Here is an 18,411-nt window from a genome sequence, read left to right on the forward strand (position 1 = left end):
GTTATAATTAGCTTACCTTGTTGGGAGTAATCAAATCAATGTTCCCACACAGGGGAAATCCTCCTCTTCCTCGGTGGCTCCTTCCTAGCAAAGCTATCATTCTCCTACTTTCCAAACTATCCAAACTCTCCAAACTCTTCAAACTCTTCAAACTCTCCAAACTCACCAAATTATCCAAACTCTCTAAACTCTCCAAATTATCCAAACTCTCCAAACTCTCCAAACTCTTCAAACTCTCCAAATTACCCAAACTCTCCAAACTCTCCAAACTATCCAAACTCTCCAAATTATCCAAACTCTCCAAACTCTCCAAACTCTCCAAATTATCCAAACTCTCCAAACTCTTCAAACTCTCCAAATTATCCAAACTCTCCAAATTATATATTTTTATTTATATATATTTATATATTGCTGTCAAAACCTCATGGCAAGAACTGAATCACTTCCTGAATCAGTCACGTGGTACAGCCAGGCAGCGAGGCTTTGGAGGCTCATCAGTGACGTCACTCGTCTGAAACGACACAAGCCTTGATACACGCATCACGGAAACTCTTCCTGGATTACTCAACACATGCTTCGAAGCATCAGCACGGCACGTAACATCACTAGTGTGTGGTTAACTGCCTCAACATCTTGCCAAATGTTTGGTAACTCAGGCTTATGTGTGTTTAGGGGAGTTTTGTTTCATAAAGTGGCTTTAAATAGGTATGGCCCACAGTAGTGGAAGCCCCTCCAGACAAACTGATCCCCTCTCAGACATGAGCAGTGTTGCAGTCTACCAACCAAAAGGAAACAATGTTGTATCCAAAGTTCTTCTATCTTTGTATTAGTTTAACATGTGCTTCCAAATGCACTGAAATCAATTACTTTAGCCAGAAGCCTGTCACACTCCTTGCTTTTTCCCCCCTAAATTACCAATAATATGGTGTATTAAAAATACAATATAAAAATCTACTTTCTCAAAGGTTAACATGATCGCATTAAGAAATCTGAACACTTTAAAACTTGCAACAGTACTGTTCGAATGGCCCCAGATCCGGAGCTTCATAGACTCTTCAGCAGTTCCCGAAACCTGCTCTGTTAACACATTCGTCACGACACACTTGTCAGTGGTGAGACTCTTTTCTCTTCCGATGGAATTCTCACCTACCGGAAAGACAGCGTGTCAAGCCACCTGGGTCACTGGATCACAGTGCTGAGTGAGCCCCAGTCCTCAGGCGTCAGGCCCCCACTTCTCTACCCTCTCTGATGGTGAGGTTGAGGTTAGATCCTCACCTTCTAGCTGTGCAGTCTTTACCTTCCGGGTGACCTCTCACACTAGTGATCCCGCCGACAGCCCCAAGTGTGGTGGCAGTTAGAGTCTTGTCTTTCTGTAAGTTTAATTCAGCATCTGCAGATGGACTCACAACTAACAGTCAAGAATGAGGGGTCATATCATTCAAGTCATAAATAGAATTTAAGAAATGAAACAAATGTCCCAAAATCATCTTATTGAAAATATGAGAGGTGCAGTTTAACAATTTGAAGGGGATTTTAAGACTTTTGCATCCTGTGGGCCAGGGCTGTACCTAATGATTATTTCCACTGGTGATTCTTTTTGATTAATCGATTAGTTGTTTGGTTGAAATGGTAAAAAAAAAAAGTCTACTGGTGTTCCCTAAAGCCCAAGATGACACCCTCAGATGCCTTGTTTTGTCCATAACCAAAATTGATTCTGTCATTGAAGAGTAAAGAAACCAGAAAATATTCACATTTAATCAACTGGAATCAGAGAATTTTGTGCTTTCTGTCCTTAAAAATGTACTCAGACCGATCGATTGTCAAATTAGTTGGCGAATGATTTAAAAATCGACAATCAATTTAATTGTTGCAGCTCTCATGTGGGCACTACCTCACTCACAAAGCCCTCCATAACCAGGGCCCCTCCTACCTCACTGACCTGCTCCACCGCCACGCTCCTTTGTTTTATAAATGCAGTCCATTTAGCCGAGCTTGAGTTAATTTGATCACCTCACCTGGAAGTTGACACAACAGCTTGAAAGCTCTCTCAAGCCTGGTGTTTCATCTTTGTGTATGATGTCCTCACCATGTTGATGATGAAATAATAGTGCACATCAGGTTGACATCTAATGAACTCCTGGTGTGTCTCCTCTAGGTTTACTACCGGCGTGAGCGCGGCTTGGACCAGACAGAGGAGGACACGGACCAGCAGGAGCAGGTTTTGACGTTCAGTGGGAATCGTAGTGAGGGACGTCTTCCAGGGCTCCAACCTTACAGCGTCTACAACCTCACCATCAGGGTCCTCAACAGCAAAGGAGAAGGGCCTCCTAGCCACAGCAAGAAATTTGAGACACCTGAAGGAGGTATGTATGCTGACATTGGCGGACATGGTGGCTCTGCAGGCCTGGAGCATCATACATGTACTAATCCTCAAATGAAGCACTTTTGTTTTATCACAAAATGGTTCCAAAGGTTTGTCTGACTTCACAATGGGTCGTCACACTTGCACAAAATCAGCCTGTCAATACATTAGAACCTCTCTTCTGTTGTATCAACCTACAGCTGCTACAACTAACACCATCAGTACTACTTCTGTGATGAAAACCCAGAATCACCATAGCATCCCCCTGACATTGCCTAACGACCATCCAGAGCCTCCATAGAAAACATCCCAAACAACCTAGCAAACCTGTAGCTATACCCTAGCAACCACGTGCAGTATAACACCATAGCACTCTCCTTGTAACCCCCAGCAACCATCCGGTTACACCCTTGAAACCTCACAGAGCACTCTATGACGTGAATATGCCCTAATAATCATGTTTTGCTCCACTACCTATGGATGGTTCTGTGTAACATCCAGATGCTGACTTTGGTTCTGATTTTGTTTTCAGTCCCAGGGCCTCCTTCTTTCCTGAACGTCATGAAACCTAGTTTGGACTCTCTCACTCTGGAATGGGGTCCACCAGCGAGCAACAATGGACGCCTTGCTGGATACACACTAAAATATCAGCCAGGTAGGTTTACAGGTTGCCTGACACACCTGAACTCTACCTAATGTCCTTTTATCACATTTGAAACTTCTGTTGAGCTTTCTGATTGAAGCTTTGAATATCTTCCATAGTTTAGTTAGCACCTTAAAAGATCCTCAAACAAAATCCTCACTTTGTGATTCCTCAGATTAAAGGAGTCAACATCACGTAATGTGTTTTTTATTTTTTATTTTGTGGAATGGTTTATCAGTCAAGGTGACTTTTTGTGCCTGCCCATTAACGTCAACAGAAATGGCACCAAAGTTATGCTGTCATTGACACTATGACCTCACCCGCTTTTATAGTTTCCATTGTAGCTGACTGAAAGTAAACAGGGACCACAGCTGTTGTCTTAGCAACAGGAAAGCAATGAAATGGCCTATATGTGAAATTTGAACACATGCTGCGTTTTGATTAATTTGCATGCGTTTTGTCACTAAAATAAATTTTGATGAAAAGAAATATATTTGGGAAAAAAAGGTCTGTCAGAAATGTTTTTTGTTACTATTGCCCCAAGGAAATAAAAAAGAAAAAAAATCTATTGCTTTTTTTTCTTAGCATGGACATTAAAGAGTTAATTTCGCTCACATGTGATTGTACCTTTATGCAGCATCTGTGCAAATCAAAAACCACATCCTATATTCCTAACTTCAGCCTTTTCCCTTTCCAATTTGCTTTCCTCTGTAACACTGCCCCTGCAGTCAACAACACCAGTGAACTGGGACCGGTCAAGGTCATGAACCTCCTGGCCAATGAGACTACCGTCACCCTGGGCAACCTGAACTCCAGCATGCTCTACAAGTTTTACTTAAGTGCAAAGACAATCAAGGGCTCTGGCCCCGTCATCACAGAGGAGGCCTTCACAGTCATGGACACAAGTGAGTTATTTCAGCTCCATCTGTAGCCAAATGTAGCCCAACAGGAGGAAAAGGTCAATGTCATATATCAGTTGTATTTACTGGAGTGCAGGGGTCAGCATCACAGTGCCCTGACAGATACAAGGGATTCCTGTGACTTTTAAAAGCACAAGATCCTACTGCATTCCACGCCTTATACCCCCTCTATCTCTTTCTCTTTTTCCTTCTCTCTGAAGTTCGTACTCAGCCCACTGTAGGGCCGGGCAAAGGTAACCCAAGTTTGCCACTGGAAGCACCTGCATGTTATCCATATGATAAAAAAGAGCTTATCTTAGATATTGTTTTTAGATAAATTATCCCTGCATGTTACTAAGACAGCATGCCTGAAAACTCCCCACGTGAATAAGCAGGATTTAAGTGTGACAGACTTCCATGGCATCCGCAAGCAAACCATGCTTGTGTCCTGTTCTGAGAGAATAGGTTGTACTCACTGCAGCTTCCTGGACTTTTAGAATTAACTGTGCTTGCGCTCTTTGCCTCTTGTATTTCTTCAAACGGAAGTGTTTTGATTGGAAGCCTCTCGCATGATGCTTGTGAATGTTTCAGTCCAGCACTAACACATTTTATAAACCTGCTGATGCTATGTGTATAAATACCTAGAATTTTATTTAGCATGCATGCTGCGGTGCTGTGATTCAGAGTTTCATCTGTTTGGATGCTGAACTAGGTGCGTCACATCACTCTGAATCTCAGGAGAGGTGTCGCGGCATGTTTTTAACTCAGCATGTCAGTAGCAACTGTCTTTGTGAAACAGCAGCTCTGCAGTTCACCGTATGCTGACGACTGTGTTGTGTATGTGTATTGTCTCACTCTTTTCCGTGTTCTTTCAGGCCCTACAGAACCCCCCCACCCAACCTCCCCCATCACTCAGTCTCCGCATCCCCCGATTCACAAGGGTACAAGCAACTCCCTGCGTCCCCCTCTACCTCCTCAAATATCTACATGTGTTCTCTGCTCTGCAAAAAATGCTCCATCTCAGCAAGAGTCTTTAAAATAGGATTTAAAATTTGGTCCATTTTCAAAAATTGAGTGAAGCTGATTTCTGTTTTTTATTCCTCACCTAGCTGGCAGTTGACCTATTTTAGGAGGTCTAATAAGTCCTCACTGAGATGGCCATTTTTCGCACCTACTGTAAATAATACCTGATTTTATGTTGCCACAGGATCTGACTTTGCTATTGTTAGGAAACAAAATGGTGTTTATTTTAATCTATAGTGCGGGACTTTTACATATAAATGAACTATCATTACACTCAAACCAGAAGAGTTCACACAATACCGATTAAGCCTATCGCCATCAGGGAAAGCTCTCTGTATTTCATAGTATACCAGAGTCATGATGTATGGTGTCTACGGTTAAACAAGCTAGAGCATCAGACTGATGCATTTAACGTCAACCAGCTAGAGCTAAAAGGGGGCAGGAAGTGGGGAGAGAGCAGCAGTTAGGAGTAGGGCTGCCCCCGACTAAGAATTTTCCCAGTTGACCAAAAGTCGTCATTTAGCGCCATCAGTCGACGAGTCGCCCGCATAATATAATTATGAAATTACATATTTTGGGTGGGGCAACACAATCAATCAATCAATCAAACTTTATTTGTATAGCACTTTTCATACATTAAAAATGCAGCACAAAGTGCTTCACAGAATAAAAACAAACAAAAATAATACATACATATTGAAAACCCGCCCCTCCCACCCCCACATATAAACACACACACACACACAAACACACACACAGTCAATATAGTCAATAACATGGCTGGGCACTGAGGAACCAGGTGAGGAAAGAACCACCTATGGGGAGCCATCCACACTGAGAGGCGCTACAGCCCACGGCCACAGGGAGCGCCGCCACAGAGACCACCCCGACCTAGACAGACCGGGGTGGACTCCACACATGGTGTGGAGATTAGGAAAAATTAAAGAGTTAAAGATTAAAATAATGGTTTGAGTTGAAGGTGTGAGAAAGAATAGTATCAGTAACATTGTTAACACTGTGCTACATTACAGAGAAATACAAAACCGTACTAATGAACCTTCATTAATATAGGCCTATGTTTTATCTACAAGTGCACGTCACGCACTGAGCGAGCCGCCTGTTAATGACGCTGTGGGCTAATGGGCATGTAGCTACTTCCATGTTTCAGATGATACGTCATGTTTGTAGTCGACCAATGAAGATGAGTTTACATATCACCTTGGGTCCGCCCTTCACCAATGACCTTGCTGGTTGGCTAACGTTTGGTTTACTAATAGGGGGCAGCCCTAGTTAGGAGTATGGTGGAGGCCAGGCAGAAAATCTTAAGAAGCATCCATGAAAAGTTTCTGGAGTCGATGCTCTAGAAACTTGCCCTTATTTGCTCTGGAAGACTTGAAGAGAGCGTTCGTGGGGGGTGTGCAGATGCTGCAAGCTCACCTGTAGGCATTATTAGCATGTGTGACTCTGTTTGTGTAACTCCTCAGTGCCAAAGAGGGGAGACAAAAGTTCTGCACTGCGGATTTAAACCTCAGACTAGTCTAGCAGACATGAAGTTCCTATAAATTCTTGACTTGAATTTTGCTGTTGGAAGACCTCAGGTTACAGTGGCTAATGTTTTTATTCTGGTGTAGTAGATTTGTAGGTAACGGCTTTATCCTAAACACTGGTATAACATATAATGTTTGTTATTTCTACTCTCTCCTGTACATACACTGTAAGCTCCATAGCAATATTTGAAAGGTTTTGTTTCATAGTAAGGACTTTCAGCCCATTCTTATCCCCAGGTTGTCAAGTAACACTGTCATGCCCCTTGACGTGTAATACTGACACCAAAGGCACCCTTTAGCGTCTTTTTGAGATGCACAGGGCTTTCAACTAACTACGATGTAATCCTATCTGCGGCAATACTTGACGCTGAGAGCAAATGAGGCACTATAACTCTGAAAATGTCACTTAGGCACCTGCGTCCTGTGTGGAACCAAATGTCAATGCTGTTTTAACGTGACATATTTACATCACGTTATGTAAAAAACTTTTTTGAACCCAAAACATGATCTATTTTCCAAACCCAACAGACTAGTTTTGTAGCCCAAAGCTAACCATGACAGTTTCACAACATAAACCATGTGTTTCAGCTAAAGGGTGCCTCGTGCGTCACTATTAGATGCCGAGGGGCATGACAAAGTGTCGATATTTGACGACTCGAGAATGAGAATTGGTTGGCATTTTGTAAATTTGGTACATTTTAGAATGAAAGCCCTTGATTTGTTTTTCTCTCTTGTGTGCTCAGCGCCACCTGTAGGCCCTGCGTTTGGCACAGTTAACACGTCTGTATCGGAGGACGGTGCAGTGATCAGTTGGGATTACTTTGGACACCATAGGAATGTATATGTGGAGTATATTGTAGAAAACAGTAAGGCTTCGCTTTGTATTTGCAGTCATCTCACAACATGAGTGCATGCATTGAGTGCCTCCCTGATTCTAATTCCTCTCCATCCACTACAACAATTCTAGGTAAAGAGGACTGGAAAAAGGAGTTGGTAAACAGTTCACACTGGCATATGATAAAAGGTTTAAAGCCGGGGACGTCCTATAAGGTCCGTGTGGTAGCTAGAGACCCGGCTGATCCGACGGTCCACAGCACAGACGAAGTGTTGATTGCGGTGCCAGGTGAGGCGGCATGCCTCAGTATAGACGGCCTTTGTGTTTAATTTTTGTCTCATTTCCCTCATCCCGTTTCTGTTCCAGCACCGACTCATTATCAGACCTACATTCAGGCATGAATGTACGGTAGTTAGTTTGGTAGTTAGTGTGCGAGTCGGTCTGATGCATGTCACTTAAAATCATCACTAAGAGGTCCATTAATTTTACTGTGGTGGCTTTTGTCTTTTACTTTTTGTTGTGTGTACAGTGCCGAACGATCATTGCATATTAACCCACTTCAACAATTTAATTTCTGTTTTTACAGCGTCTTTTAATCTCAGTGTTGCTCAGCATGAAGAAAACAGATTCCACCGTTGTAGCAGCCTGGATTGAGATTTGGACTGACAGTCACTGTTTGTCTGCCCCCTGTGTGTATGTGTGTTTCTAGCTGTCCCCAGCCGGCAGGTAGACATCGCCACCCAGGGCTGGTTTATCGGACTGATGTGCGCCATCGCTCTCCTCATCTTGGTCCTCCTCATAGTGTGCTTCATCAAGAGGAACAAGGGGGGCAAATATCCAGGTAATGCACGCATTATCAGTATACGCTGGTGATTTTAAAGCTTACTAACATGGATGGATGGAAATTTGAGAAATAGAAATTGGTTTATTCTACAGTGAAAGAGAAAGAAGATGCTCACCAAGACCCAGAGATCCAGCCTATGAAGGAGGATGATGGGACATTTGGAGAGTACAGGTGAGGGATGGAGAAGGAAAGACTAAAGCTGAGCATACACTGTACGATTTGAGCTGCACAACTCGGCTGAAGTTCAGCTTTGTGGGGCGTAATTTGCCGTGCAGTGCATGTGGGTTGAGTGAGGACGGATCATGGCCAGGTCAGCTGCTCCTGGCTTGCCATCATTTTCTTTTCTTTTAGATGTACAGTGTGAGCGCTCAGGTCGTGGCCTTTGGCTTTACTGTACAACTTTGATGATTTACTCATATAGTAGGAGTTGGAATAAAACATATCTGAAATGGTACAGTGTATGCCCCAGCTTTACGTAGAACTACAGCATACAGTAGTTTGTGAGATTTCTCTTCATTTTATTCATTGTTTTCCTGACTTGACTATTTGTATGTAGAACATTTCACCAGGCTGCAGAGACACTCTCACCGCCAGACTCCATTACCACACACTCCATAGAGGCAAGGCAAAAATCAGCACTTCTCTGTGTTGATTCTTATAACGACCAACTCCCCTTTACACTGACATTAATCAACAAAAGCTTTGTAGAGTGCAAAGTATATCCATTTTAACATCTCAATTGTACGCTAACTGTCCTCAAAACAAGTCTATTATAGTGACGTAGTTTTAGTTTTTTCATCATTTTCACATTTTCTTCTGAGAATATTGAGAATTTTAGAACTCCTGAGGGTTTTAGAGGCCTAAAAGTTGAAATAAATGAGTTGTTATAATTGAATGTAATGTGTGTTTAATGTAACGTGGATGCCACAGTGCTTTAAATGTTCCCATACGCATGCTTTGTCTTGTGTGACGCTCATTGTGGCTCATGAATTGCTTTTCATGTGTCCTTCCATTCTTATCTTTGTTTTTTTTTCGGTGGGTTTAGGTCTATGGAGAGGTAAGACAAGATGCGGTAAAACCCAGCATGCAATTCTATATAATGCCTCAAGCTATGTCTCTGACTGAAGTGAAACTAAAAGCAAGGAGAAAGTACATCGACTGATCCAGCTGACTATGTCGTCATACTCACTGACATAGTCAGCGCCATAACCACCACAGTTACAACATTAACACTGAAATTTAACATGGAATATGATTGCTTCTACTTCTCCAGCTTCCTTTATTTATTATTTTTTCTAAATACATATGCATTAACTTTCAAAAATTGAGATAGATTCAGATTGTAAAGCTTGCAATGCAATGACTGCAATAGGACGTTTTTAGGCCAAATGAAAACAGGCTTTATCTTGGAGGGAAAAATACTGAAAAATAAGAGTGCATTTTTGATTACTGCATGTAAACTGAAAGCATATTGAGCATATTGATTTCATTTAAAAAAAAATTGTATCTAAAGGTAAAGTCCTGCAAGAGGCAGAACAGCACGCGTTTGCAATATCCCCTTTAGCAGTTGTCACCAACCCTAAATCTTAACAGCACCCTGCACTAACACTTTAGATAATACGATAACTGAGCTGCTCCACTGTACAAGTACCATAGGTGTGATGCGTTTACTGCCCATTATAAAAACCCTTTATACAGTGAGCAGTTGTGTATATGTCAGCTTAAAGCTGGCAGGCAGTATTTTGGGAAACAGCAAAAAAACCCTGACAGAATGTGACAATACACCTCCTCCTGCAGCTCCTCCCTCTCTTACCTAAGCCCCTCCCACCAGACAAGCACAGGCCTATGCATGCGCTTCATGTAGTATGTGTTTACCATGCATTGATTTAATTTAATTTTATTGTAGAGTTACACTCAGCCCCTCCTTGCCCAGCTTTCTCTCTGTTTGACAGACCAGAATTTTGACAAGAACTAGCTAACCACCCCACGGTCCCTCCGCCTCGTTCTCCGCCAGTGTGGACTGCTTCTCCAGGAGGAAAGCTGGCAGCAGCTCAGTAGACTGATGTTAAGTCAACAGCTGTAGCAACTCAAATTCAGCCAGCGCAAACCCTAAAGCTGGCCAGTTCAAGCCTTGAAGCCGGGTGCCACAGCAGGCTGGTGGTCAGCAGCAGTGCCAGGTCTAACTTGTGTAACGGCAGCAACAGAAAGTTTGCTAATCCAGCAGGTAGTTGGGGCTGTCCAGTCCCATGAAGCTGGGGTCTGTACTGGCTCGATTCAAGTTGCTGCAGCCACTGACTGAGGGTTCGTCTTTGAAGCTGGTGCCTGCTCTTCTTCTGTGCCGACGTTGGCTACATAAACGTGAACTTGAAGCCGCAGCTGTTAGCCTTTTGCTCCGGTTAGGAGAAAGCTAAACTGTTAGCTAAATTGTTACATCTTCTCTTCATCTCTTGAACGCTTTGCAAATATTGACACCTGTTTTTATTTTGTTTATCAGACTCTCTTTTTAATAAGTATCATATCGTATCGTATCGTAACCAATGCTGGAATATCAACTTTCTCTGCAGGAATTTCTGCTTTTGAATCAGGTTTTCACTAAAAAGGACATGCACACACATCTGCATTTGTAGTACAGCCAATAGGAACGCCCGCTGTCTGAAATGACCTGTGATTGGCCAAAGTTTGCCATCACAGGCCAGATTTTCTAAAGCTGAAAACAGAGCCAAGAGGAGCTGCAGAAGTTTCGTGTTCTCTCAGTCCACTTAAATTACAATACGCTCAAAGTTTATGATGGGATTTTTGCCCAGTGATGCCAACATTAAACTGCCTACCCCTGCTTTAATACCTGCTCTACCAGCACATTTGTACCAAACTGTGTACAAAACACCACAGCAATATATTTTGTCACTTCATAGTATATGTTGTATTGTGCAGTGGAAAAGCCAGATCACTCATGTAAATTGCTAATAATGGCAAGTGTTGCATCAGGGTCTCTGACCACTGTCAAAAAAGTTTAACAGCTGTATGTTCTTAATAACCTTCCTTCTAAAATGTTTCCTTCCCTTTATAGTGACACAGAGGATCACAAGCCGCTGAAGGGCAGCAGGACGCCGTCCAACGGGACGGTGCGCCGTGACGAGAGTGACGACAGCCTGGTGGACTACGGGGAGGGCGGGGATGGACAGTTCAACGAGGACGGCTCCTTCATCGGCCAGTACAGCGGCAAGAAAGAGAAAGACACACACGAAGGCAACGAGAGTTCGGAGGCCCCGTCGCCTGTCAACGCCATGAACTCGTTTGTCTAACGAAGGGGCCACGGCCTGGCTGCGACGGTTGCTACGGCCACTCCTTGTCACCCTGGCAAATGTGACCATCTCTGTGTGGTGACAGTTGCTAAGGTGACAGTCGTTGTGGACACCTACTTCTACCATGGTGGCTGTCACTCCGGTGGCCCCCTCGCCACGGCTACCTGTCACCAAGACTGCTGACACGCCCTCATCTCCCACACCCGCCAGCCCCTGTCACACTGTGACCTCTTCTGATCTACACACACTCAACATGGCCAAGACACCACATCCCCCCCATAACCACTGAAAGAAGGTGTGAAACGAGGGATGTGAGGACTCTGAGAAGAGGGAAGGAGAGAGGAAGCAATATAGAAAAGCAGAAGGAATGTACCAGAGAGTTTTACCACTCAGACTGAGCAGAAGTGTGTGTGTTAGTGCCATTTGATCTCCTTCGCTAAACATGATGTATCCAAATATATATTTTATCAGAGTACAGTACATGACCCGCAGGCAGGCAAATATGCATTGAGTCACGTTCATAAACATCTGCATGGAGTAAATCATGATTCTATTGAGCATTTTACCACCTTCGTGTTGCAGAGGTGAGCTGTGTGTTGAGACTGTGTTTGGTGCACGCCTACTAGCGACTGGATATTCCTTTTATTGTTTTTGTTTGTTTTCTCTTCAGTCAAAGTGTTAAATGGCGTATGATATATAGAGAAAAAAATGGCGGCAGGATCTTTGTGGACACTGCCGCGAAAAGTGTGACTCAAAGTAGAAGCTAGCATATGTCTTTTTGAGACAGATGAACTGTTTGTACATATGTAATAGAATAAGAAGAAAGATATATTTCAAGGTCGGGGTTGTCAATGTGTAGTCATTGGAAACCTGGCTAGAAACACTTTGGACTCAGCGTTCAGTCACCAGCCGGCCAGAACTCCCACATTTATTCCAATCCAATTCTACCCTCATGTTTTCTCAAACTTGTTCTTGCACGCTTTTTTCCCTTTGCTTCCCTCTCCCGATCTGTTCCTAAACACCGAGCCTTTGCTTCTCGCTACTGAGCACTAACTGAACAGCTGAGGTTGATCCACTGTCACTGTCATGTGCTTCCACTCCAGCGTCGTGGCCACTGTGCACGCCTTTCTTCAAGGCGATCTTGATGTTGTCAGAACCACCCGCTGCCCCAGCATTGTCTCCATTAGCATTTCCACTCATGTACTGGCAGAAAGAAAGGTTAAACACAATAAATACACCTGAGCAGGGTTCAGTGATACTCGCTTTAATTTCTGGATGACTCGATTTTGATGATCAAGAACCTCTCAGCACGGTTTCTAGTGCCTTCGTAGAGAACAGTGACATAGATCCATGGAGTTGCATCCCTCCGCATACACAGGACAGACCTGGGATCAGCGCAGTTCCTAAGAGTCCATGACCATACTTTGCATACAGAATACCACCTCATATTGCTCAAACAAAAAAAAATCTTGGAAAAATAATCGCTGTTTCAGAATTTGCTCCAAAGGGCAAGTTAAAACTAAGGCCTCTTTTTTGGAGCTGTTTGGTCACCAAGTCTGTAAAACAGTTTTTTAAACATCCACGTGGGCTCATTAAAGGTATACTCTGCAGGAAGTGGTTTCTGTTGTTCATGAACAGTATCGCCAGCCCCAGTTTTTTCCATCTGGCATTTTGCTTTGTTATATTTGCGCTTTGTTAGTTTGTCTGCAATTTCTGCAGCTTCCTCTCTGATGCATGCTGCTTACAGTCTGGCACCTGGGGCCTCATTACAGAAACTTCCCAAGTCTGAAATCCTGTCTTATCTCAGTTTAGGATGACATTAAGGTTTTTTGGTGTGACAGAAACATGTTTCCAAACTGCATTTAGGAAAATATGTTACATTAGCTTTGGATGTGAAGTTGGCTATTTAGGACCGTCCTAGCTTAGAGATTTCGGAAGTTAGGATGGGACAGACTCTGTCCTTCAAAATACCTGCTAATAATGGCGGCAGCACTGTTACATTTGTTTGGCACTGAGTGCGTTTACATGGACAGATTAATTCCCTTTTCATTTGGAATGAAAGTTCATTCCTAATAAAAGTGATCTTGTAAACACCTAATTCGGAATGAAAATGGACAATGCGATTGAAAATTCAATCCGATGTAAGGGGCTGGAATATTCCGTTTCTCATTCCGAATGAAAGAATTTCTCGTACTTGTATACACTCAGTCCTCTTTAAGTTCATTCCAGTCTTTCTGTGCATGCTCGTTTCCTTGCCCTTCTGGCGTGATGACGTATATAACGCGCACGCAACTCATTGCACTAACTGGTTTCCATTCACCAAAGCACGGTCTTCTACCTCCCTTCTTCTCCTCATCAGACGAAACATTAGCAGAACAAGGTTGTTGTCGTACTGCTGCTTCAAGAATATAAGCAAAACAAGCCCGAAAGGGCACTAAGAAAGGCGTTGTCAAGCATCTTGTTATCCAGAACGAGGACTACAGTGTTTTCTTCTGGTAAACGTAAACATGTAACATCTGCCCTGCCCCCTATCCAATCAGAAACCTTCCCTCCCCACCTTCCCCAAACCTTGCGCGGACCTGAATAAAGGCAGTTAAACTGACACTGAAGATAGGAAACAACACGAGCTCCAAAATATGATTGAAAGTCTAATCAAACTAAGTGTCACTTTAAATTTCAATAAATAACTCAAATTAATAATAAAAGGTGTGGTTTCCCCTCCAACTCCTCGTAGCCAATATTGAATGCCCGTCTCTTTTTGTCCGTGATAGCAAGCTAGCTAGCCAGTGAAAAGTGAGAGCCATTGAAATTATAGCCTGTCCATCTCAAGTAGCCCATAGCACATCTTTCTTTAATCAACAATATTTTTATTCAGTTCACAACAGGTATCAAATTAAAGCATATATATGACGGGAACAAAACATGAAATCCAATCACAATCCTCATTCCACAAACCCCTAGTAACAGCCGGAATATCATCAATAGGACAGTCCTCCATCTCCTGAAGAGTACGAAAAATGACAGATGAGGTGATAGTCAGGCTCAATATGAAAAGAGGCATGGAGAGATGCCTCTGTAAAAGGCAGGTTCAGAATGATGGGGTACTTTATTAGAGTATACACTGACAAAAAGCACCAAGAACAAGGAACAAACTGACAGATCTGGAAGTATTTCAGCCACTGGGCATAGGTGGGTGGGGCAGCATCCCTCCATCTGATTAGAACTGCCTGTCTGGTCAGCGGAGAGGGAAAAGACAGTGAATGGCATTGGAGTCGGTGTACATCATCCTCTCCGGTGGTGCCAAAGAGGGCGACCAGAGGGTTGGGTTGCAGGTCAAAGTTGAGGAAAACGTCCTTCCAGTGTTTTTTAAGGCTCGGACACGTCCAATACGTGAATAAGAGAAGCCTCACCTCTTGAACATTTGTCACACACATCTGGATAAATCTATGACAGTCTGACTTTAGACCAATGGGCTCTGTGCACGACATAAAGAGATGATGAATGAACCAGATTGACGATAGAGTCCTATACACTGTCCGACAGTGAAGTGTTAAAATCTTGTTCTATAGTACTTTAATCAAAGATACAGGCAAGACAGGACAAGTGCCAACTGACAATTGAGTTACAGTTATAGTTAGGATTAAAGAAGTTAAGATAGGAGGTCTGAAATAGGATTGGACACAGCCATGAGTTTAGGATTAGCTTCTGTAATAGGAAGATAGGATTTCTCTTATCTTTGAAACGATAGAAAGATAGGACAAGCAGTTGAATATTTTTTCTCTAATGAGGCTCCTGGTTGCTAAAAAGTCCCGACCTCACCTGACAACACATTCTCACTCCGACCTCGTCACACATTGACGTTTGGTCATGGACTTTCCACGTCCCGATACGACGTGCAAGGTGTCACAGGTGCGTTGGTTGTTGACGTTCTGGGACACTGTCTCAAGTTCTGCCTGTTACATGATTTGTCTTCTTTCAAAATACACTTCTGTTTTCACAGGAAATTTAACATTTACATACAGTCTCTTTCAAATAAACTACGTTGGTACAAAACCGCAAATTGACGGGTTTTTTTCCCTTCAACAAATGCACGTGGTTGGGTTTAGGAATAAAAAGGTCGGCCGAACACCATTCTCTCGAGTGACAGTTGGGGTTTGTTGGACTCGTCCACCACACCTCCCACCCACCCCACTCGGACTTTCCCTGCCTTATTTTTGTTCTTGTCCCGCAACGTTTCCTCTGACACCACTGGGCAGCATTAAACTATACTGACAACCGGCTGTGTTTCATGCCGACATAAAATGATGGCTTTTTTTCATCTGTGTTTGATACCGCAAGTCACTGCCCAAGCGCCGGATTTTGACGACTTCGGAGTGAGACCAGATCGCCTGAGCACTGTGGGGGTGCACGCTCAGGAACGTCTTGACCACAGCAAAGAATAAAAGGAAATACAGGCTGAGGGCAGAGTCAGCGCAGATACACCACTTCACGCATCATAAGTGATGATTGAGAGGGATTATGTTTTGTTTGAATCTTTACATTGTTTTAAGGAGAACCCTGCATAGTATACCTTTAACTTAACACAGCCTCTTTGAGTCTCACTTTGGGTTCCAGGTTCCTACACAGAACTCACGGTTGTAAGGAATAATTTTCAGCTGTAGATTGTTATGGCCTTGTTGACAATCATACACCCATCATCATCATCAGCATATGATATACAAACACACCACCAAATCATCATCAAGCTACGAATAAAAGGCAAATGTGTGGAATATTAAAATGTGTAGGAAACCTGAGGTCAGAGCACGGACGCTTCACAAGATGTCTTCATGTATTCATTTCCAACATTCTCCTCCTAACACGTTCATCTTTAGGAGGAGCCGCTGCTCCAGCAGCACTAAACTACTGCCAACCTACTCACCAGGTAACTGCCAACGGGAACCAGACTCACCATCTGGTACAGACTACTGTTAGAGCGGGACTTCCTGTCACTGGTAGCACTTAGAAATGAAGGCGTTGGATGAATTACGTAATGATGCTGAATGTGGAAACAAGTGTATCTGTTTATGTGAATGAAAAATATTGCTTGTTTCACTGCAAATGGTAAAAACACTGGTGACTTTGGTTTATGCATTTAACCTTATATCTGTGTATGTTGTCACGTTCTGAGCGCCGCACTCAGTGAGTTTTCTATTACTGTAAAAGAATGAAGCTTGTGTGTGAATGTTTGGGTGCACGAGTGTGTGCGTGTGTGTGTGTGTGTGTGTGCAGCACATGCATGCTACTGTGTTACAGCGTGCGTGATGTATAAAATTGCTTTTCCATGGATAACAGTCGATAATTCTGATGTGCGTCTACTCTCGACAGGAGATACAAGACCTTTTTTTTTTTTTTCAGAGAACATTTCCACGCCTTAGGTTTATCATAACTTGCATCAAGTTTTTAGGTTGCGATGTGTCAGCTTTCCACGTGTAGATATTTTTGTTGTATTTTGTAAATAATGGCTTGACCTGAGAGCAGACGTGTTGAGGTCACAGAGGTGAGAGCTCGGCCTCAGTGAGCCCCCCCCCCCCTCCCGCTGCATTATGGGTGGGAGGGCGTTGTGTGAGATGAGACTATTTACAGTTTTCACTCTTTCATTTGCTGTGAAATTTTATTTCTTTCATTTTTTTTTTTTTGAACTTGTCAGGTGAATTTGCTAGCTCAAATGTTTAGCCTATCAGGTATCAAAGGAGATTATTTAACTTGTGACTGAGCTCTTGTGACACCTGTTTTGTTTCTGTCTCCAACAGTTCATGCACCTTTTCTGTATTTTTTATAAAAAAAAAGGCACTTGGTTAACAAGGATGTGTCATTTCAAACACATCCGTGCATCCAGTTTATGTCAACATCTGGTACCTGAACGCAGCATGTTGCCCCAAACTAGACATCAGATGAATCTGACACATCCTTTTTAAGAGTGTGCGCCTAAAACAAACAAAACAAAGCTGTAATTTGGAGCATACTGAAGGATGACCGGCATGGACAGATAAACAGACTGGCGTGAATACCCTGGACACAATGTTCTAGTGACTGGCGAACATACAGTAGGATATAACGTATATGATATGATATAATATGACATTCTGGTTAATGTTGAAGCGACATGAGAAGCATGAAAGGCTGTCGAAATGGTTTACTCTACAATATAATATTGCAAAATATTTTGTATTTTAAATGAAGTTTAAAAAAACGAAATAAATGTTGGTTTCAGGATTTCACATTGGTTCTGTTTGTCTCTGTGGTCATGTGTGCAGCATGCAAAAGTGAGTGTGTGGCTCCACCTAGTGTACAAAAAATTAATCTCTGTCAAATCACCCCACTGAGATAAAACACCAGAAGTTGATCCTTGGAGGATTAACATACATTTTGTGTGTGTGCACATGCGCGTTGTCTTTTATTCTCATACTGGAAGAGCTTTACTGTAGTTTTCCAAATGGTGTCTCTCCAAAAGGACAACCAATCATACAGAGAAGGCCCTTCAATGGTGTGTTGGCCAGAGAACTCTCTTGTAACTCATTCAGATTGCCATCACATACACGTTATCTTAAAAATTGGGGCCATCTGCTATATATGCCGTTGTAAAGGCAAATCCATTTCCGTCATGGTTTCTTTTTTTTTGTGAAAGAATCAGACAATCTATTCTATCAATCACAAAAAATATTTAATGGAATGAATACTTATTTCTTTTGGTATTCCTGTCATATACACTTGTGTGTCTGATTGTTGAGTGCGATGTTGTTGAATGTCAAGTCATAGCTACCATAGATGCAAAATCTTGCACCAGGGTCCATCATAACAACATGCACTGGGGCCCATCCTAACTACAATACACCACTGCTTGTTACCATTCCTACAGCAGTGTCTCTTTGGCTTAAGACTGTTTAACAAGCTTGTTTCAAGGTGGGCTGTCACAT

General features: G+C 42.8%; 1 protein-coding gene across 10 annotated transcripts in view; it reads left to right on the forward strand.

Moving 5' to 3' along the window:
- Window positions 1-12,710, forward strand: part of nrcama (neuronal cell adhesion molecule a) — an 82,247-nt gene extending 69,537 nt beyond the window's left edge. For 5 of the 10 annotated variants that reach the window (XM_078165371.1, XM_078165373.1, XM_078165372.1 and 2 more), the window contains 10 exons: window positions 2,156-2,363; window positions 2,895-3,017; window positions 3,734-3,910; window positions 4,126-4,158; window positions 4,780-4,845; window positions 7,218-7,340; window positions 7,442-7,597; window positions 8,019-8,150; window positions 8,246-8,324; window positions 11,221-12,710. In XM_078165371.1, coding sequence (XP_078021497.1) covers window positions 2,156-2,363; window positions 2,895-3,017; window positions 3,734-3,910; window positions 4,126-4,158; window positions 4,780-4,845; window positions 7,218-7,340; window positions 7,442-7,597; window positions 8,019-8,150; window positions 8,246-8,324; window positions 11,221-11,455 — 1,332 coding nt within the window. In that variant the 3' untranslated portion in view covers window positions 11,456-12,710. The remainder of the gene's footprint in view (window positions 1-2,155; window positions 2,364-2,894; window positions 3,018-3,733; window positions 3,911-4,125; window positions 4,159-4,779; window positions 4,846-7,217; window positions 7,341-7,441; window positions 7,598-8,018; window positions 8,151-8,245; window positions 8,325-11,220) is intronic. The other 5 variants (XM_078165377.1, XM_078165378.1, XM_078165380.1 and 2 more) reach the window with 2 other exon arrangements.
- Window positions 12,711-18,411: the final 5,701 nt, after the last annotated feature.

The sequence above is a fragment of the Epinephelus lanceolatus genome, chromosome 23 (genome assembly GCF_041903045.1).
Source record: "Epinephelus lanceolatus isolate andai-2023 chromosome 23, ASM4190304v1, whole genome shotgun sequence".
NCBI classification, from domain to species: domain Eukaryota; kingdom Metazoa; phylum Chordata; class Actinopteri; order Perciformes; family Serranidae; genus Epinephelus; species Epinephelus lanceolatus.